Below are 23,008 nucleotides of genomic sequence, written 5' to 3' on the forward strand. Positions count from 1 at the left end.
GATGTGATGAGGCTTAAAATAATCATCTACATACTCACAAATGTTAAATGTTCATTTTTTCCCTTCTTCTTCCTGTTAAAAGGGAGTTTTTTCTTCCCCCTGTCACCAAGTGCTTTCTCACAGGGTCTCATCTGGTTGTTGTGGATTTCAAAGCAACCTTTGTTGTGATGTAGTGATAGGGTTGGACTGGTAATACTTTGCATCTGCAATTGGATCAGTATAATTTATTTTTCTCTTAGTTGACATAATTAAACAGTCTACAGGTCGGCTTGAAGGGCTGGCACTACAAGCACTGACACCCGCCCATTGGTTAATTTTCATTGCTGACACTGGCTTGCCCCATAAAATCACTTAACTTGACCAGCCCCTCCACTACCTTTCCTGTACGCTCATGCACCTTGTTACACAAAGTTTAGTGGCCATTGAGAACTGCTGGAGGGACAGCAGTCCCAACAAGAGGCCGAGGAAGGTGCAATTAATTTTAATATTCATTTAATATTAAAGTGCAGAAATCACATGGATGGGCATAATAGAGAAGGGAGAGATTCAAGAGATTAAAAAAAACTTTTTAAGATAAGTGTGGTTCAAACTCTAAGTGTGGATTGTATGAAATCAGTTATTATGAAAATATTTACATCATTTAGTTAATGGCAGCTGGAAGACATGGCTAAGATAACACGCATTAATATAAAAAGAAGGGTGAATAAATAAGTTAAGTTACATCACACATGCATCACAAATAGTTTTCATCTAGTGCCATCGTAACATCCATGTCATGTAGATAATTTTGACATTTATTTTGAACAAACAAATTTGAAGAGGTGCTGTTTTGTCTGTAGCTTTTTTTGGTTTATTTTATTTACTGATTGTTTTGCAATAAACAAAGATGAAGATAATCAAAATAGTAATGACATGGCCTTAGAGGTTGTGTACTGGCAGAGGAAACATAGAAACAGAGCCGATGGATGTGATGTGAAAATATCATTTATCAGCTCGTGGTTTCATGCTGGCTGTGGAGTAATAGGATGAGAGGAAGATGAATTGTCCCTGAGACCCCCATGTTAAGGTGAAAGGATCTCCAGGGGCTGTTTGATGTCTGTTCAGCTCGCAGTGAATCCTATCTCACCTTATTGTATCCACACAGAGTTCTCAAAATTGGATCACAGTTGATTTTTATCTTTGAATGTGGATCACTATTATTGCATTAGATAGGAGAACTACACCCCCACCTAGTCTGTCTTTCTTTCTGTTCTCCTACACATTTCCATTTTGACTTTACTCCTTCTTAGCACAAATGTGGCAACATCAGAGAGTGTCTCTGACTCTGGCTCTTTTTTCTGTTCTTAGTTCTTTTCTCTTTTTAGTGAGATATTTTATGCCAGTTTTGCATTTCTACCATTAAGACTTTTTTTTTATTATTTTGCTGTGTCAACTTTCTAGAAAGGTTTTTTTTTTCAATCTCTTTGCAACTGTAGTCCCTTTAAACTACTCTGTTATATAGGACGCTTTCGTAGTCTGTTGCATCCAAGTACACTCGTTCCACATCAGTTTCTCCTTTATAAAAGAAATATTTGAAATGCAAAGTGTTTTTATATATACATTTATTTGAAATGGGTAGAAAAGTCTTAGCGTCTGTGCCTTCTTTCTTGTTACTTTATTTCACTTCTTCTTCTTTGCTTTCCTAAGTTAATTCACACCATCAGTGTGGTGGATAGGGACGAGCCACAGACTGGACATCGTTTCTACTTCAATCTTGCCCCTGAAGCCTCCAGCAATCGGTACTTCTCCCTGTTGGATTTGAAAGGTAAGAGGGCAAAGATCCTAAATTAAAGTTATGTGTGAATAAGCATTCAGTATTTGTGCAGCTTTGCTGATAAGATTATCAGCACTATTGAATTTTTAGGTAATGACAGTAAAAGTCTATGACCAGGTGTTATATTTGTTATGAGTGAGTTTAAGGATTTGAATGTGCACAGGTGCGACATATCTATAATGAACTGATACTTATCAACATAATGAAGTGATAATATTAATAATATTTTATTATTAATAATTGACCCCAATAAGGTCCAAGTGATGAGGGAAAGTAACAAAAAGCATCCAGGTTGAAAAAAAGGAGACAAGGAGGCACAATTGCTAACTTAAAAGTTTGTATTAATTTTTTTACTAAATAAGTTGAAAGAGCTGGACAAGCCACTATCACCTTTTAAAGACAGGAAACGACAAAACCCGAGTTTTGTCACTGAATTATAAAGTAACTCAAAAAGGCTGAATCACCAAAACAGACACTCCTCTTCACAGAGCAGGACTAAGCAACCACCACCAGTGTTGGGAAGGTTACTTTTAAAATGTATTCCATTACAGAATACAGAATACATGCCCCAAAATGTATTCTGTAACGTATTCCGTTACGTTACTCAATGAGAGTAACGTATTCTGAATACTTTGGATTACTTAATATATTATCATGCTGTTTACAACTACATGAATGTACTATTGCTGTGATTTATTACTGTTACTGAAGGTCCGCGGCTCCGAACCGTAGTAAAGGGACCTCTAGCTACTACGGTGGGTTCTGTGTCGGGCTCGTAGCCAAAAACTAGCTTTACTTTGTTGTCTGGATCAACTTTGCTAGTGAGAGACAGAGAGAGGCATTGAAAGGCTGCTCCAACGGAACTTATTGTTTCAGAGGAAAACACGAACACAGCGTACAGTCGAGTCTTAATAGCTTACTTACAACTGGGCTCGTCAGGCTCTCTTCTTGGCTGCAGTGGTTATTATTATATTTACATGCTTCCAGCTCCCGTTTTTGCTCGATGACAGCTCGTACTTTTCCTTTTTCTCCCTCCCTCGCTCACAGGCACATAACGGGTATGGCAGTCCATTCTCCCTGCAGCACGGACTACACTGCCTATGATGCTACATTCTTTAGAGCTATACCTGTAGCATTCTGCCTATTAGCTTAGCACAACAACAACAAAAAGGCCTCTCTCACCCAGGAAACACGCAGAGAGAGAGCGTCACCCCGTAACCATGGCAACCGTAACGCTGCCGCCTGGAACAACAGAACGTAGCTGTCAAACAAAACCCAAACAGTCCTGACCCGCCACAATATGAAACAGGGAAGTACCGCCGTGTAATCCATTTATTTCAACAAAGTAACTGTATTCTAAATACCACCTTTTTAAACGGTAACTGTAACGGAATACAGTTACTCATATTTTGTATTTTAAATACGTAACGGCGGTACATGTATTCCGTTACTCCCCAACACTGACCACCACACACAGCTCTCTAGCTACAAACCAAAAAGGCTCTCTGGCACTAAGTAGTCTGGCACCTAAGGCGGGACAGGCAGCAGGACATTCGCATACAGGGTCAAATCACAGGAGTCCCTGCAAGGACCGTACCGCTATATAAAAATTTGGTGAAATCCATTTTTAAAAATACACCTTAAGACAATGTTTACTTGAAAGACTGTTGCTCAAAAAACTTTGTGAAAGTATAAATTTAAATCCACAATTACAGTTTCTGCGTTATTTTAATCCAGTGCCAGATGGTTGATGTTTTTAACATAAAATAACCGATAAAGCCAGAAGACAAGTTGTTTGAGATGTTTTTTACGGTGTAGGGAAAATTGTGTATTTTTTGTGTGATTAGACCTTTGTCTCATAAAAGGGAGATATTTCTATTATTATTTTTTGAATAAACACCAGCTGTTACGCACCTGTTAGTTGGGAAAAATATCATTAGAAAATACTGCATGCCAGTATGTGGATGATTCTCTCCATTTTAATTATGGTTATTATTTTTATGGTATTTTGGTATATCTCATAAACTGCAGAGTTGTACCGTGACTATATTTTTTTCAAAGCCTTTTATATAAATGTTTAAGCTTTGCAATATCTTTCACATTTGAACACTTTAACAGTGGATTTTTTTCCTCTATTCCTCAAATGCTGACTTTTTTTTTTTAATATTGTGTTGAACATAAAATTTATACCTACCTGCAAAATGTAAAGAAACATTAAAATCAGTGTTCCCCAGTGATGACTTTGCTTTGTCAGGAAGATGAGCTTCTCCATGCCTGTCTGTGTTTTTGCAAATGCACTTGCAGATCCGTCGTTTAGATATGTGTACCTAAGTGAATGTGACAACTGGCTAAATCAAGATTGATCTGACACCAGGAAAATGTCAGGGGAGCAGCCGGAGCCACGGAAATGTCACTGTAAAGGAGGCAGCGAGGTCTGCTGCAGTTCCGCTCGCTTACACGTGAATCCAACAAATATAACACAATAATAAAGATACAGACACTGGGGACAGCAGAAGTATACCACAAGTGTTTTTCTGCCTTTTCACAAAAAAATGCACACTTACACACACATTGGAAAATCATAAAGGTTATCAGTGTCTGCTTACAATGTCTGCCTTCTATGTAGGCGATTGTGGAGACTGGTAAATAATCACAATACATATATTCTTAGATGTAATGTTACAATTTCACCCCATTTCCCTGGAAAAAATACACAACTTTCATATATAAATATATATATGTAGCCTACAAGCCCACAAACAACACCTCAGAACATGTATATGTTTTGATGTGAGGCAAACAAAATACCACTCAGACATTTGATTCTTCTACCCCTCTTTTTGACACTGCCTTTTTTTTCATGGACACATTTGTCGGCTTGTCACTTTCAATCTGTCACTTCTCTTCCTTATCATGGCCTCACATTGCGTTCTGTCTCCACGTCTTGACACACAATGATGAAAAGGCATTTTTTTCATGTTGGTAAACTCTTTGAAGTTGTTGCTGGTCGTCTGTAAAGCAAAACCTTATCTCAACAAATATAATTTGCTGCTACATGACAAACTGCCTTCATGTTATGGGTGAAACGCCCCGTGGCATGCTGAAAAGATACATAAGACAAATTTAAAAGGAAAATAAAAATACACATTTTGTTATGAATAATACCATAAGGGAACAAAAGAATTGAAAACTGAATCCTAATCTAATTATCCTTCCGGATACAGAAATTAAACGATACGTGGTGTGGGGGTGTTTTAAAGTTTTCAGAGGCATGCAGTCTCAGACTGTTGTGTTCATTTGGGCTGACAAATTAAGTGATCAATTACATCGTTACTGTTGGATACAGACTGTAGCAGATGCAGGGAGAATCTTTTCCGTGCAGCAGTGGAATGGAATGCTGTGTTAAAGTCAAAGGGACAAATTGAGGTGTAGGCTTCCCGTACTTAAACGGTAATATGAAAATTGTTCTACATGTGTCAGAGGAGCTCCGAGACAACACGAATAACAGTGATATACGTTTGAAAAGATGAATTACTTGCTATCCTCTATGCAAGTATACCCACGAAGCCACTCTGACTCTATTTGTCAAAGCCTCATCCTGTATTCTGAGTTACATTTATCTTTGTCTCTGGCAGAGAGCTCATACATACACAAGTAAAGTTTAATTTCACACAGTGGCTTTCACAGTGATTTCCTCTCCTCTTGTTGTTTGCTTTTGAAAAAGAAGATGCATGATAAATGTTAATGGCATAAAAGCAGTTGATCTTCCCATAAAAGTTTAACCTCAAGTTAAGCTTGACATTCTTTGTCTGGAAACCTTGGACTGTGCACCGACTAAAATTATTTATTCTACTTGAGTTACTTCTACTACTTGGAATTATTGTCAACTTTCAAGTCTTGAAAACTATAATTATTTATTTAAGTTTGAGTGAACAACACTTCTACAAGTAGTTCTTTTACTGCTTTTATCAGTGCAGATGTAAGTACAAAGTAGACAAAAAACCACAACAGTGATAATAAACTTACTGATTTGAGTTCCATGAAATTTACCGAAGGCTAGTAAAAGCTAGACACTATCAAGGAGACATAGATGGTATTATTTATCATAAAGTCACTAATATGTGTTTCTCTGCTTTACCTTCTCTCTGATCCCAACCCATATCTGACCCAGACAACACAGCTGGCATCCGGACTCAGCGGTCAGGCTTTAACCGCCATGAGCAGAACGTGTACTTCCTGCCTATTCTAGTGGTTGACAGCGGGCCTCCCTCCCTCAGCTCCACAGGCACCCTGACCATTCGTGTTTGCGGCTGTGATACAGGTGAGTGCTGCTGTATGAGCTGCACCATTACTAACATTATCATCACTGTCACCTTCTGCAGAAGCGGGAGTGCTAAAAGGTCATCTACATGCCAAACAACAAAATAACACAGGGGCATAAATTTGCATTAAAATGGTCCTCTACAGAGATTTCACACTCTTACAATCATAATATATACATGATAAAAGACATTTTCTTTACAAGATGAGGCTTTGACAAACTGCTTGTGTTGAATTTGCAAAGTTAATGCTTCTTTTATGTTTTATAATGCAGATGGAGCCATCCAGTCCTGCAACGCCACAGCCTATGTAATGAGTGCAGCTCTCAGTCCTGGGGCACTTATAGCATTACTGGTGTGCATGCTTATACTAATAGGTAAGCAAGTGAATGTTCTTATAAATGCATGGAAGATGAATATATTGCTGTATGTTGAATTGTTGTATGGATTCATTAGTTTGCTTTTTTGCCGTAATGCTTAGTTTGGGATGTTTACTTTGACATTCAGTGGAATCACAGTGGGATCAACTAGTTGACAGCTGGGCCTAAAGACATCAATTCAAGCTCAGTGCCTGTTTGTCATTAATTCCTACAGTCATGTTACCTTTTATTGGACTGGCCAGTTTTATATTTAATCCATATGTAATTAAACTAAAAATGCATATTTGTTAAAAACTTAAATGAGTGACATTAAAACAGATTAAAAACACATTTTGTTGCTGCTTTCACTAGAAGAAAGAGGCACAGATGACATCTAGTTTTGTAAATGATATCAAGCTACTTTGATCCCTGGAACACAGACTGTGATGGAATGAATGAGAGTGAAGTGAAAGTCGTCTTGAGAAAGCAAACGTGTAAAAGAGCAGCCTCAGCACTTGGAATAGAGGCTTTAAATGGGCTTTCCAGAAATTATTGGATTTTTATAGAGAGACACATACACATGTGCACCTCCTAGCACACATAAATGCATATGCTAACCCCCTAAGAGATGTTTGATATTGCCATTTTTTAAATTTTCATGAGTTTCCTTCCCACTTTCCCCTTCCGTACATGTTGGTGCTCCACTCCACAGTGACAGCATGAGACCACAGCGCTGTCACTGTGTTTTGTTTCCCTCGCTCGTTCCTCGACACGCTTTACATTGCACAGGAAGTGAGTGATGGATGATGTGACACTATGCAGACTCAACTGTGAATAACATCGCTAGCTATTTCTTTTAAGAGCTTTTCTAATGAGAGTTGTTAAAACTCTGTCTCCATTAACTGAAACATCTACTGCAGTGAACTTCAAAAGCAGAGCATCATTTATTCATCATGGCTTTAAAAGCCTCAACAAAATGTTGTGTACAAATCCAAGGCAACCTCTGCTGGCTATAAAAACGTTTCTCTGGTATTGTGGTTATGGTACTCTGAGCACCATTGCATCCCCTGAAAAACCTGGGTATGGCCTTTAAACTACTAAAAACCTCGATTCTGTGCATGAAAATAGACTGTACAAAATATTTTATTTAATGGGCGTCTTAGTGAACAAAAAGAAGCAGTATGCAGTTTTTTTCTTTATTCCGATGCTGTAAGTAATCCGTGCCATTCTCTTGCCTGTAAATGTGCCTCATATAAAAAGCTGAAGGACATGCTAGGTTAAAGCGCCTACATTCTGCTAGTCATCATGTGGACAGTCAAATCTCAGGACTGCAGGGGTTAGGATCAGGGGGATAAACACTGTTTTCACAACTATCATGTAGTGTGAATAACAACACTAGAGTGGGACATGTGACAGGAATCGTATCCCTTCAGCTGCACACTTTTCCTCTTTTCCTTTTTCATACTATACCACATAACATGCTATACACCTATACAAATTGCAAACCTAGATTAATAACTCCACTCTTAGTAACTGCAATATAATTCATTCTCTCTATTCAACGTTATTGTGTGCACATCATCTTCTCTCTCCCACATATGCAGATATAGCCTCTGACTGCCTAACCAACAAGCTAGCACTCTCTCCAGAGACTGGGCAACCTCTATTATATCAATTGTTGGGTGATGAGAAAAATGAAAACAAATTTCTGCCTAATTACCTTACGAACAAACAATCCCTCCATCAGTTCATTTATAGGCCTGATGTGATGAATCCATTTCACTGCGTTGCAGCATCTGCATGCATCTATTCCAATTACCTCCCATCTGCTTGTGATGAACTCCCGCATGGGGGCAACCAGCGCAGCCCAAGGGTAAATTAACCGTCTTGTCAGGAACGCTTATCGCAACATCTGTACACATAGGGACCAGCGTTGTATGTATAAGAGACAGCTATGCGCAGGTACATATGCTTCCTGCAAGAGTAAACTCTGTACGTGGTGTTGAATTGAAATTTAGACGTGCTAATCTCCTTGTTAAATATGTTTTCAGTGGCTTTCAATTCAAGCATCGGTATACCTAAAAGGTAAATTCCATTAGGAGGGTTTGTGAAAAGTGAGGCTATCAGATCATCTTCGCTTCAGAATGCCACATAATAGCACATACTCTTTAACACAGTTTACTGAAGGGAGGCTGTTCTGCACCTAGGAGTTCATAGTTTCCTACCTCCTATTATTCTTCACATTAGTGTGAATTTAGAGTAATTGTCTTAGTGCTTGGTTAGTATGCATGGCTGTGTGTGCCACAGTTTACCACAAACTGTGACTCTTTCTTCAGCCGCCTGGCAATTAATTTACCCAATTCATACAGGAGAAGAATAAACACAATGGCTACAGACACCGTATCCCAGTGGAGCCCAGCAAACAATGTAAGAAGAGAACAACTGTACATATCAGTCAGAGATGATGAATAAAATCCAATTCAAGATCAGCAAAGCTTTTTAGTCTGTGTCACAGCTCTGTAGGCAATGAACCCACTGGGTGTTTCACTTTACAAATGAATTTTAGGGCATTTATATCAATTGAAAAACAATTACCAGGAACAGCAACAACTCGTTGTATAGATCCCATCACTGTTATATTCTAATGTTGTGTAGGGCGTACAAAGAAATGAGATGGGAAGAAAGGTGAAATATTTATTAATATAATCATATGACCTTCAGCGGCATATTTCCGTGCCCTTATGCATATTAATATACATGCTTTAACATGTATGGATTTCCTGTACACAGCACCTATTTCTAACATCCATCTATTTTGACTCTGAAACAACGTCACTATAGCTCATTTTCACAATGTATGAATGGGTATTTTGGGTTCAGGGCATCAAACAATATGTGCCATCCAGGACAGCACAGGCACCATTATAATTGATAGTCTTTTTATCTCTGTGGGCTTGTAGGCATCTGTTTTAGGCTATCTGTTCCAGAAGATGCATGATGTGTACTGCTTAATGATCTATCTGAATGTCCCTTCACTGGCATCCCTTTAGAGCTGTTGCGTATTGTGCCTGCTAAAAGGAAAAAAATACTGTAGGTACAACAAAGCATTTTAGAGAACATGCCAGGCAACTTCTTTTCCCTTATTGAGATTATATTGTAAAACGGGAGAGTAGAATAATTAGCTTTCCATTTTAGAGACAGAAACAATTCTGAGCCTGCAAGAGTGTTGTAGTACTTGCCAATTTGTCAGCAATTTGCAATTGGCAGTGTTTTGTGAATCAGGACAGTGCTGCCATTTATAATCTGTTTTTGTGAAATATGGCCCTCAGAAGCGAAAGACCATCGTTTTTCATGAACAAAAATAAACAACAACAACGACGAATGTGCATTAAGATAACAAAACACCAAGGAAGTGAGTCAGAAGCTGTTTTGATGCTGTTGTACAGTTCAGTTTTTGATCTACAGTAGATTTTATTTCTCCTTTTATTTTAATAAATGAATATTAGTACAATCGTATTGACAGGCACATCAGAATAAAGTACTTTTATCCTTGTCTTTCAGAGTATTTACTATGCACTGTAGATAAATCCCTTTGCACATTCTTCTTTGCTAATAACCTGATCAAAGAGCAGCTAGATTGCTGTTTATCCCACTACTCAAAAGATGTTCATTATCTTTGTCACACTCCCCAGTGTGCATCATTCATTAATAACTGGCTCTAATAAGTTTTTACCATCACTGTAAATGGCATTTAATGTTGTTGCAAATCTGAGACAAATCTGGTGGAAGTTTCAGAGGGAAAAGTGCAGCTCTGAGGAGGGATGACGAAGTTAGAGGGTGGGTGTCTGAGCTAAGTGAGACTTGTCTAATCACAAATGAAGGCAGTAATTAAAACAACTAAGCTGAAATGAAAGCCAGATTGATTTCTCTGTGCATACAGCCTTTGTTTTCCTCTCATCTCATTAGTCCATAACAGGATCTATCACAATTCTTTTTAATCAAGACTTTTAAGCATTTATCTCTCTTTCTGAGTGGTCTCCTCAATTTCTTAGCTGAAGAAACAAAAACTCTTACTTTCACTTGACTTGGATGAGTATTGATATACAGATTGGTCTCCATTAAGCCTTTTGAATCATATTTCTGAGCGAGGCAATCAAGATGTTGAAAAATCAATGCTCATGCATTTGAAATGTAAAACTTGATAATATATTATCTTCCCCTGCGGTGCCTTTGCCCCGTGAGGTGAAATCAAAGTTACTATGGGTGTAGTTAGAAACTTTCCTATGGAAAGCACTTGCAAATCCATCATGTGCAGTGTACGCTCGACATACACATTTAGCTCAGTAAGGAGAAAGAGAACACGTAACGAGCAAAATTTATTGCAGAAACCTGAGCATGCAAAATAGAAGCATTTTACTCAGATGAAAAGCAACATCATAGAAACCCCAGATGAAGGGAAGGTAGACTAGACTGCAAGGACCCTAGCCACCGGCGGTGAGTTAGCAGATGGCTGAAAAAGACTATTTAAGATGAAGTGGACAATCCAGATGGGTTGAAGATGCGAAAGAGACAGTTTGACAGACAGATTAACAGACTAATTGGACTTTCTTTTTTAAAAAGGGCCTGAACCTGTAGGCATTTTATGTGTTTTTTCATCACAAAATTACAAGGGGATTCACTTTTTGCATGCAATATGTTTAAGCCTCTGTGTGATGAGACACCTGTAAATGAGAACCTTTTTATCTGTTTTACCAAAGCACGAGAATTCATGTGTGGGAACGTTTGTGGATATATGTGTTTTTGTGTTTGTCTTTAAATCTATTCACTGAATTGCTAAATATGTTATTTTAATGTAGAATTACAAATATCGTCTCTTTTCACTTTCTTGTTCTCTCTCTCTCTCTCTGTCCATCAGTTCTTGTTTTGCTGATTCTAACCCTGAAACGCCACAGGAAGGGCCAGAGGATGACAGAGGACGAGGAGGACATGAGGGATAACGTCATCAAGTACAACGATGAGGGTGGAGGGGAGCAGGACACTCAGGCGTATGACATGAGCGCTCTGAGGAACCTCTATGACTTTCCAGAGGCCAAGAGCTGTGACTCTGGCCCAGACATCCGCTCACTGCCACAGTGGATACAAGCTAAACGAGTGGGTGGCAGTGGCGCAGAGGCAGCTGCCGCAGCAGCAACAGACTTTTCCCTTTTCAAAGGCTACATTCGAAAGAAGGTGGAGCAGGCTGATGCTGACCTGTCAGTGCCACCATATGACTCCTTCCAGACATACGCCTTCGAGGGCACCAGTTCACCGGCGCTTTCGCTAAGTTCCATTCATACACTGTCCACCACCTCAGAACAGGATTTCTCCTATCTCAGCGAATGGGGACCACGCTTCAGGCAACTGGCAGGCTACTACGCACCAGGAAACCCTGAGGAGGAAAGGTCCTAGCACAGCTTCTTCTCAGCAGAGACACTTTTAAACACCCTCTTCTTCCTCCTACTTATCTCTCTCTCCTTCTCACCCTCTGGCAGGCTACTGAGATCAGAGCCAGTCTATGTACTCATTAAAGTCAGAGTACCACCTCTTTATCTCTTTAGCAAAATTCCCAGTCTCAGACTTTGAACTCCTTTGAGAAAACTTTGAGAGTTTTTTGGTTTTTTTGCTTTCTTTTTTTTTTACACTTGTTTGTTTTTTCGTGCGTGTGAGAGTTTTAAGATTTAAATTCAAAAGCTCTGGTGATCATATGAAATAAGGAAGAGAATGAGCGATATCTAAAACTGCTATTTAACCGTGTGCAAAGGGAGAGTTTGTTTCTCTCAGGAAAGAAGAACATTTCTTTTAAGTTAAGAGACGGACTGTCAGCGTTACATGGGTGGGGTTAAACCATGCCAAGGTAAAGTGTCATGTATTTATTTGATGCCGAAATATTTATGTATTTATTTGTTTTTATGTATTTATTTATTTATTTATGCCATGCTCACTATGGTAACTACAAGAGTGAACTCTGCTAAAGTGTTAATGAAAAAGTGAGGGGAAAAGGACATCATTAATCAAACGACACAACACGGAAGAAAGAAGAACTGCATTAGCAGGGGAGTCCACACAATACCAGTGAAGAGATGACATCTGGGTCATATAAAATTACATTCTGGAAGATATTTCTATTTATTTTCTATGACCACTTTTGTAAAATAATAACCAACTTCAAACAGATATATGAAAAGCAAAGGAAACTAGAACAGAGGCAACACACTGAATAATAGAACTGCCGAAGAAAACAGCTGCCAGTTTAGTCTGAATGGCAAAGACTGATGCACTTTTGCTGTATTTTAGTGATTTATAAAAAAAAAAAAAACACGGAGGGGAGTTTATGGTGACAAACTGAGAAAAAAAATGTGTTTTAATCATTTCTTATCCTTTCCACAGCCATTTTAAGGCAATAAGGCACAAACCGCAGCAGTGATTTAAGACGAAACAAAATGACTGTTTTCCTGGAATTGGCTGATGCCCAGCCTTGTCCTACAGGGAGCCAATCTTTATTCCAGATGTGTGTGTGAATGTGTACAATATGTTCAGTTTATTTCATATCCTGAGATGTTTAATTTTCCTTTTGACATTTTATTTCCTTTGGGGTAAGGGGAGAACGGTTATGTCTAATTAAAGAAAGAGTTTTATGGGATAATGTGATTAAGGAAGTGGTCACATCCACCTGGTACCCACAGCCTTTTCAGTGTTGACCTTAACTTGCAAATGTATGGAAAATGAAAAAAAAAAAGCTAAATAAATATTTGATTTTTTGGTAAAAACTACATCTCGCTTGGTGCAATAAACTAAATTACTCAGTGAATTGCTTTGTAAATGAGATCATGGAGATAAAGTAAATAGAGCATCTCTGTTACTAATTATTGTTTGCCACTTGTTTGCTGAAGATGTCTGCTGAATTATGAATAATTGTGGAGCTAGGTTTTGTTTACACCAGGGGTAGATTCAGAGAATAGTTGTAGATGGAAACAAACAGACCATATGACAGGCCACAGCCAAACAAAGACTCTCCTCTCGCTGTGTATACCTCCTGGCTGCCTTCTGCCAAACTACAGTAATTGTCGTAGTCACCAGAGGATGCTGAGGTATATGAAGTTGCTTTTATCTTTCTGACCTGCTGCTAAAATGGCCCTTCAGACAGTGGCTTGGATTCACATTCAAGTCCTTTCATAACTGGGTTTCAAAGAAATGTCAGGGTTTTTTTCAGTAGCGCTACTGTATCCACTCATAGTTTGCTAAGAAGTGACATTGAACTATGTTTCAAACATAACTTATCCATCACTGCTCGACAAAAAAAAGGTATATCTAGACTTTTATTCTACAAAACTAAAGTAACAGCAGCATGACAAAATATATGCTGCCACGCTATTTTACAAGTATAGCAGTGATGCCACAATTAGCAGCACAACTTGACTTCACGTTGTTGCAGTTGCAGAATAGTTGCAACTCTTTTTTTTTCTGTAGTTATTTCAATCAGCATCAAAACAATTCTGTAATTAGCATATGGATGGATAGTCTTTAAAAAATTGTGCACCAGTAATTAAGTTATGTTAAAGAAGAAACTCAAATTGATTTCACAATTTAAATCACATTTTACATCCCTGGCTTCATCAATATGCATTGTACTCTATTATACTGTATTGATCCATACTGCATCAGTGTTTGTATTTATTTGTGCATCTGTGCCAAGGAGTGGTTGGCCATTCATTATTAATCATAGCTTTTAGCCTAACAGCATTTGCTCACTGACAAGCAAATGTCGTACGCTGGATGGATTTATACAAATGTAGGTCAGCATGAGCTCCCTACTCACAATCATAAAGGAAGGGTTGCGTGTAAATGTCCTTTAAACAAACTATGTAGACCACAATGTTGTCTAGGTGGCCAAAATCTGCAGTCAAAGAGGTCATGTGACTAATAAAAGCTGAGGTTGAAGAGTAAGCACATATTTAGGGGAAATGAGATCGTCCAATTGCATCTGTACATCCATGCAAATGCAAATGAGCCTTTCATTCATCTTCCGTCACCGTCTAGGAAAGTGTCAATCTGCAGTGATGACCTGAACATGTGAACATATGAATGCATTGCCATAAATCAGAATATCCCCCCGACTCCAAGGGCAGCATGAGGCCAGTCATTAGTTATGTAGATAGATGGCTGGTGATTGACAGTTCTCCAGGGGGATAGCTGTGTGCAAATTAAATATCCTCTTCTCTTTGTACTTGGCTGGGTAATGACAATTGATTAAACATTGGGGAAATATGAATGTGCGCTGCTGAAAATATCAATCACACATAGCCTAATAGCTGAATAGCATTTGGTTTTTTTTTGTGTGTGTGTTTTTTTTCTCAGGCATTAAAAACAAAGCTTTCACCTTCAGCAGTGTAAAAACAAATTCATTTAGCTAAAATGCAGTGCAAGTACACTGCATAAGCAAACCAGACTACAAATGCAGCACTCTGACAAGGTGAATTAATAAAATGAGATGAGTATAATAGATAGATGGCCACTCACTCTTTACAAAAACTGGACTCTGATAGAAAATTGTATGTTTTTTTCTTCACAAAATGACACCTTTTCCATGGGCAGAGAAGCGTTTCATTCAAAGATTAGATAATGACCATGACTTTTCTTTTACGGTTGTGTGACAGCGCATTACCTGGGTCTGCAAAGAAATCATTCAGTACAAATCTGAATCAAAAACAAGGCTCCCATTTATTTGTATAGCATATTCAAAGCTCAGAATTAAAGTTAATTAAAGGCTTTGTCAGATAAAACACACAAGACATCATGAGTATAAAAAATGATAATAAAAAAAATCAAATTACATCTAATATCTATTCTACTTCAGGTTCTGAAAGAGAAAAATCATTGACAGCAAACATTTGGGGTGAGGCAGGCTGCAATCTGGACAGGTTTGCCACAGGTCTAAATCATATAGAAAAGGGGCCTTGAACAAATCTGCTTCAGCTTACCTGCGTGCCGTTGGACTGTGGGAAGAAACCCAAGCAGGACAGTGGATAACACACAGACTCCACAGTGAAAAGCACAGTATTCTCAAATAATTCATTTTCAGTTTGAGGCACCACTGCCACCATCACATAAAAATGTGTACTTTTTTAAAAAACATTAAGATAATATTGATTCTGGCATTGCCTGAGGTCCACTATCTTATACATAGGTCCTAATGGGAAAAATCCCAGTTACCCCTTCTTTTGATTTTAAGTCTTAGATAAGTAAACACAGCCCTGCTAGAGGATCAGAGGTTGTGCACTGACTCATGAAGAAATAAATGTGTGCAATAGCCAGCGGCGAGTCCTAAGCAGGCAGTAAAGCTCAGTAAAGCCTGGAGTGATTATTTGTGCCTTATTCAATGATTCCATGATTTAATTATTAATTTATTTGCATTGTATTAGAGATCTAATAGTGGTATAATTCAAAATAACTATTACCTAAAATTTTCCAACAAGCCAGATGTAATGCATCCCTCAAAGAATTAGCAGATTTCTACTGCTTGTTTTTTTCTCCATCCTTTGTTTTTGATTTCTTTGGGCGGTCATGATCCCGCTACATATAAATCGAGTCATTCGTGTTTTCATCTGTTTCTGCCATTTTATTAAAGCTGCTGGTGTCTCACAGATACACAGAAGGTCTCTTTATGGCAATAGGGAAACAGGTGTCTTGCTCCCATCTCGTCACATTTAAATGAAACGGGTGGGTTTCTTTTTACAACATGCAGAGTTACTGTTGTCGAGGGGCATATTTTAATCTAAGCTATGATATTTTTGTAAGTCTAAGCAGCTTTCAGTATCTGAGACTAACCAGGTACAGTGCAAAACACTGAACTCCCAAAAGGAACACAAACTGTGGTCTCCTGGCTCTGAAAGTTCCAGCTTACTTCCCCTCTACCCCCTCTGACCTTCTAATAAGGGTTTTATTGCTCTTTAAAAGATGTTATCTCTGCCTAATGTCTAATAATATCTTGTGTATAATATTGGCTGTGCACCATTGCCAAAGGACACCTTGTGCATATAGACCTTGTGCAAGAGCAGCATTATCAACAGAATGACACTGTTTTACGTCCAAGGATGTGAAAGCGTTTTAAAATGTTAGTCAGGTGAATTAGGTCAGGCGAAAGCGCTTGTTAACAATTTTTTTTTTTGCTATAGAAAGGTTTATTTTTCAGATATGCATACATGTGTAGGTATTTTCTCAGAGAAATGTTTGATGTGCAGCAATTATAGTGACAGATGGTAAACATATTTAACACTACCACTCCTTTCTGGCTAAATAAAAGCGAGAGAGGGAGCTATGGTTGAACAAGAGTGAATGACAAGAGCATTAGCAAGACCAAAGCGCTGAAACAGAAAAATCAACATTATTTTCTAAATGTTTCAGCACCGTTACATTCAAAAGCACAAATTAATATTTTCAGACCTCCTTCATCCTGTCTGGTGTGGCTGCTTTGCTCTGCATGTGTGCGTAGCTCACTGACTGTAGAAAACATAGATTTATACAGTCATTGATGTGGCTCAGCCAGCCCTGGCCTCAGTCAGACACACACTTAGAGCTCTTTAAACATTCGTAACAAACAGAGAGTGGAAGTTGAGGAGATGATTTAATAATGTACCCTTGTCATTGTCCTTCCTTCACATTAATTAATAGTGGGTTAAACATCCACCCACACAACACTGCTCTTCTAAAACATCTTGAAAACAGCAAAATAAGAATAAAATCACTAAATTCAGGGAGAGGTTAATACAGAACGTTAAACTGAAAAACACTTCACAAGTAATGGTTTTGAAAGACTTATTGTTGTCTGTAGTGTCTATTTTGACTGGAGTCTATTAAGGTTATGCAAACACATGACCACTGTGACATTCATTTGGTCACCATTTTGGATGTCTAAAAATGTAAGGTCAGGTGAATAAAGTGAATAACGACCATCTGTCAACCTCCTGTCGCAAGGGAAAAAACAAGTATTCTCCAAGTGGTTGTGAGTGGGTACTACCATACAGGCGGAAGATGATTGCTGATGCCCCAATCACCCAGGCCAGCCTATCAGTCAGCAACCCTATGGAAACCACCATAGGAAGGTAGGGAAGGAGGCAAAAAACACTTCTCAACTTCTAGTTTGAAACATTTTTCCCAGTTTTACTACTGCTTGGCTTGTAGTTAGTAAGTATTTGCAGACAAACATGAAATACTATGGGAACCTGCCAGCAACCAAAGCACTTACTAGCTTTTTGGTGCAGCAACCCAGCAAGAGCCAGCAGCTTCTAGCAACCATTGCCAGCAACCAGTCGATCATTCAAGGCACCTAAAGACTGTACAAAACTCTGACCATTTAGTGACACCACGTGGTAAGCTAAAGTATATTTTACCTAAGCAAAGTCATCTTTTCATTTGTTAGTGTCATTGGATGAAAGCCTATGGGTTAAGTGATGAGACAAACAGATTTCGAAACTGAGGATATGAGTCTAACACATTTTTATTGATTTGATTCAAATACTGTTGTTTTGTTACAACGTGCTAACATCAGACTGATACATACAGTGTATATATTGGCATTGGTGCCCGTGATGGACCGACCACAGCAATAACGCATGGCACAGCTTTAACAGAAACAGCTGTGCTTCATGGCCAGGAAATGAGCTAGTCGGTCACTTACATAATCAGCATTTTTTTTCAAAGATGCTGCAGATTAAGATTGTATTAAAAGCTGCACCTGCCAATTGTCTTTGCAGCAGTGAGTCAAAGTGTGCAGATCTGATTTACTGGTCAATGACGACTCCTCTGTAAGTCACTGTGCATTGGCTGTGTAGCAGACAGCTGATCCGACGTCGTCTGTGTGTTATTAGATTTAAGTATTCCGCCACATGTTATGTCAGTTTAAATAAAGGAGGACATCTCCCTGTGAACTATAGATAAGATTGGCACTATACAGACTTTTTACATACAACGTGTTATGGGATTTATTATTTCAGAGCTTTCAAGCACAAGACATTAACATTTAAGTGCTAAAAAAACTGTATGCTAATGCTCTCAAGTATGAAGTAGAAAAACATCTGTCAAAAAAAGCAAAAACAAATGAATAAATAGTGGTTTTATAGTCAATAAATTAATACTTAATCCCACACCACATTTCTGGTTCAAAGGTTTTCTGCAAATTTCACTTCTAGATTCTTGTTTTATTTCACAAAGCTGATTTTAACAATTACCTAAATTGATGAATTCCACTCTATGGAATACAACTCCAAGTTCACTATCATTTAGAAATAATGCATTTCTGAATAGGATCAAGCACATCAGAGCCAATGTCATCTTCTTTGTCTTCTCCCATCGTTTTCAATTCAGAGTTAATGGCTCTGAGGAGTCGCCTCCCATCTCAGTTATATATTAAATCAAGCATGCAGACAAACATTCTGCTTTTTTAAAAACAAAGTTGTCCGTTCCTGTGTTCTTCTCGTGATTTGTAGTCTTTGATATCTCTGTGCCACCTTTCAACCAATTTGCAAAACAGACCACAAAGTCTTTAAATAAACACATAAATACAATAACAAAAGTTTTGATTGAATTTCCATAAATTGTACTCTAAAAACTGACTCAAGTTGCAAACAAGTGCATTAATAATGTAAGGAAATGCTTCATGTTGTCATATTTATATACCATTCTTGCATATTGAACTGTGATCTTCAGTGTCCTTGTGGGAATCTTAGCCGTGGGACTTTTTCTGTTACTGTCGGTAACATCTTCCCCTTTCACATGCAATGATTGTTAAAAGTATAGTTTTCTACTGCTGTGCATTTATATCATCACATGTTTTAAGCTTCAAAAAATAACACAAATTTCAAAAGCAATGGACACTTTTTAAATGTAATTAAATCTAGATAACTGATGAGTTTTTTCAGTTCTATTTCCGTTAAATACTTTTTTTAACTTCAACTAATTATGCTAGTAATTGTGATTTCTGTTGTACTGAATTTAACAGCAACAGTTCTACTAAACTTTTTAAACAGTTTTCATTTCACTTCACTCCTACACCAACTCTCCATCAGAACCAAAGCTTAAGATTCTTGTGATTATCATCTAGTAGCTTATTATGTTTTATACTACAAAGCATTTAAAAAATTAAAAAGGCGCTTTAAAAAGAAATTGGTTTTCTTTATAAATTCAACATTTTGCTTGTGTGCAAATTATTGGGATTGTGTGTCACTGTATTATTGATGTACAGTGTACCAGTGATTTTAAGTAAAATGTGTCAACTGAATGGTATAGTCAGATAATAATATATCTCTCCAATACAGAAATTTCATGCTCATTCTTTCTTATTTCTGGCAATCCAGACAAACCAACTACCAAGTTTACTCACGTTAAAGGTGCGTTCAAGACCTACCATAGAACCAAGGCTGCCAGAGCTTACTTTATATTTTTACATGCTGTAGTGCCATTTTTGGGAGCATTTCAAGTTGCTATACATCAATACAACTGTTATAGCCCATATTTTAATAATATGTATGCATTAAGTCCATAGTAACTACATAAATTGCAAAAAAGTGCAATAAACTACAAAAAAATTAAAAATCGTTTTTGTTTTTTTTAACATATATTTCTAGTTAGAGAAATTTAAGAGGCTTATCCCTCAAAACTTAAAAAACAAATAGTTTACAACAACAGGAAATTTATTTTGAGTGTCTTCATAGTTTTATTTTTGAGATACACCAATTTTTATATGCTGCAGGAAAAATGAAAAACAATCCTATGATGCAAATTTGCAAAGAAAACAGCATGTGCATCAAAATAAACTATTTTAAGCAGTGCAATTTGAGTTCTAAGCATCCCAGCAACTATTCAGAAAAGCATAAAGTCAAACATGACTTTATGCTTGACTTAAAAACACCAGTATAGGCTTTTAAGGCCTACAAGTAAAAAACTACATTTTCCGTGAAAATGACGTCACTTCCGGTATCAGGCAGGTAATGGCGGACATGCGATGTTCGTGCTGATGTCTGTTTCAATGTGGGAAGTGTTATGAACAGCTGATCGGATCGGCAAAGCATGTTTCTGGAATATTATGTTTTAGTTCCTGCAAGCGCTTTTTATGCAGTTTTTGCAAAGCTATATGTGGAAGGAAACTGTGACCGAGGACAAGCTGATGGCATAAGATGTAAGTACAACTCCTCCAGTTTCATATGCAAAAAAAAAAAATTACGCGGTTCCGGTTCTACAGGGATTTAAAAATAGTTATGCAAAACAGAGCGTGCCCACTCCCACCGGCTTTCTGCTGCCATAGATCTTTGTACATGATGATGTCTTTGGCTTGTGATTGCTAAGGCTCATCCAGTGCTGTTCTCACATAACTCAACCTCTGCAACCATGTCTACAGAGATAGCTGACATCAACACATTTGCTACACGCTTGTGACTGAGTAGGAACTCCCACCCATGAGGCATCATCCTTTAACCTTTATTTAAAACATTTTATTTCTTTTGCCCTTCAAGCCCCATGCAACAGAGTCCTGTAGGCTCAGATCCCCACAAGTTGCATATTAATATTATTCCATGCAGCCATTTAACCACCACTTCACAAAGGCTCATCCTGTAGAGGTCTATACCTACCTGTCAAAAGTTGTCTTATTGAACATGTAGTCCTTCATCAGTGTTCAAGTGTAAGAATTATGGATAAATTAATGGTTGTCCAGCTATTTTATCTCTCTGCTGGGAGGTATTTCAAGCAAGAGCTTCTTTTCCCACAGGGATGTAGACATTTTTTCATGCCTCAAGCTATACTGTATTAGCCTCTATGTTATAGTAGGAGGACACATATGGAGCATATATCACTGCATGCAGAAGTGTTCTCCCACTGTACTCTAAAAGTTCTTGCCCTGGTCGGATCAGTCGTCCTCTAAATAGAGATCGTAATTCAACTCAGGGTTGACAAAGTAGGAAACTTGTCAAGGGCAAGGGTAGAGCTGTCCCATTGTGCTTCTTAAAATGTGTCTTCGACGCCTTTGCTTTCTGTTGAACTGCTCTGTAAATCACCTGGTTTTGTTGTTTTGAAGCCAGTTTTTGGTGTATGATTTAGTTTGACTCCAAAATATAAGTTTTTTATTCTGCCCCTCTTGATTGATTATTCAGACATTTATACTGACCCGACAAGAACTAACAAACAACAATGGCTAATCATTTCAAGTGGCATTCAGTGCACAATAAAAGAAAAATAGTACCGAACAATAATAAAAAGACTTGCACTGCCAATTTTGATACACTCACCAGCATTTTGTTTTCACATATATGCAAAACGTGGCCATTGAACAGCTTTTGGCACAACAGATGCTGCGACAATAAAAAACTGGTATGTGATTCACTTTGTGTCTCATGTGAATGAGCGCTGTTCGATAAAACATTTCCATGGCTTTGTAAACCGAAACATTATTAATACGGTTATGATTCATTGCTATTCATGAGCAGAAGATGTTATAAGGTCATTTCAGTAAAAAAGAGCTTGAGTTTCTGCAGAGCGTATTTCAACAATAGACTTAGGACAGCCGGCTGTCTTAGCCTCAATCAGTGATTAGATCACATGTGCTTGCATTAATAAGAGACAATAGAATCTAAGTACAGTCATTCCTGTGGCTGCACTGCTTCTTTTAATTAGAATATGAAGCAGTTAGGTTTAATGGGGAAATAAAGTGAATCTATAAAACATGCACATGGTTTGTCATTCCAGCCTCTCTGACGTTTTACAAGGAGTTATGTATAAATAATGTACAGGTCTTGATGGAGACAAAACAGAAGTACTGCTTATCATCTGCTAACGCACAGCTGGCATTAAACCTTTGTAAGTAGACATGATGTAACAATTGGCTAAAAGCAAAAAAGTGTAACTTCTAAAATGTCCAACTGTTATTTGAATTTGTCATATTTATGTCTGCATTTGCATAATAGTTTAAAAATATCTGAACATCAATGTTAGCAGAAGTACATAAATAAACATAAATAAAAAATAAGCAGTCCACAATAAGAGTAGAGAACAAGAACTCATTGATGACTGTTAGCTGTAGTCCTAGTATGTGGCTGTTCCTATTAGTAGTAGCTAACAATTTCTTGCAGGTGGAATGACGAGAAAAAAGATTAAACACTCACCCACAAAATAGTTTTTTGTTTTTCTCAGGCACACCAAAAACTGTATCTTCCATTAGGGAAGGTCCTTCATACTTTTTAGGAAATCCTAGACCAGGACCATAGATATAGAACTCAAATAAGAAAATATTGGGAAAACAACAACAATGTCCAGCATTTACACACCATTTCATATTACTGCTGAAAGAGTTTGACAGAAATCTTTTTAGAGGTCTAACTTATAGTGCGTCATTCAGGATTTAGATATATGATTTCTCATTGATTATCAAATCTGAGGATTGAACTTGGACTTTTTTTTTTTTTTTTTACACAAATTACTTCTTAACATCTGAA

At 37.8% G+C, this 23,008-nt stretch overlaps 1 protein-coding gene across 7 annotated transcripts in view; it reads left to right on the top strand.

Annotated features, from left to right (window-relative positions):
• The window catches only part of cdh22 (cadherin 22), a 187,866-nt gene extending 168,858 nt beyond the window's left edge, over positions 1 to 19,008 (top strand). For all 7 annotated transcript variants that reach the window (XM_085161341.1, XM_085161340.1, XM_085161344.1 and 4 more), the window contains 4 exons: positions 1,687 to 1,804; positions 5,985 to 6,134; positions 6,408 to 6,509; positions 11,407 to 19,008. In XM_085161341.1, the coding sequence (XP_085017467.1) occupies positions 1,687 to 1,804; positions 5,985 to 6,134; positions 6,408 to 6,509; positions 11,407 to 11,939 (903 nt within the window). In that variant the 3' untranslated portion in view covers positions 11,940 to 19,008. The remainder of the gene's footprint in view (positions 1 to 1,686; positions 1,805 to 5,984; positions 6,135 to 6,407; positions 6,510 to 11,406) is intronic.
• Positions 19,009 to 23,008: the final 4,000 nt, after the last annotated feature.

Source organism: Neolamprologus multifasciatus, chromosome 5 (assembly GCF_963576455.1).
Source record: "Neolamprologus multifasciatus chromosome 5, fNeoMul1.2, whole genome shotgun sequence".
NCBI lineage: Eukaryota > Metazoa > Chordata > Actinopteri > Cichliformes > Cichlidae > Neolamprologus > Neolamprologus multifasciatus.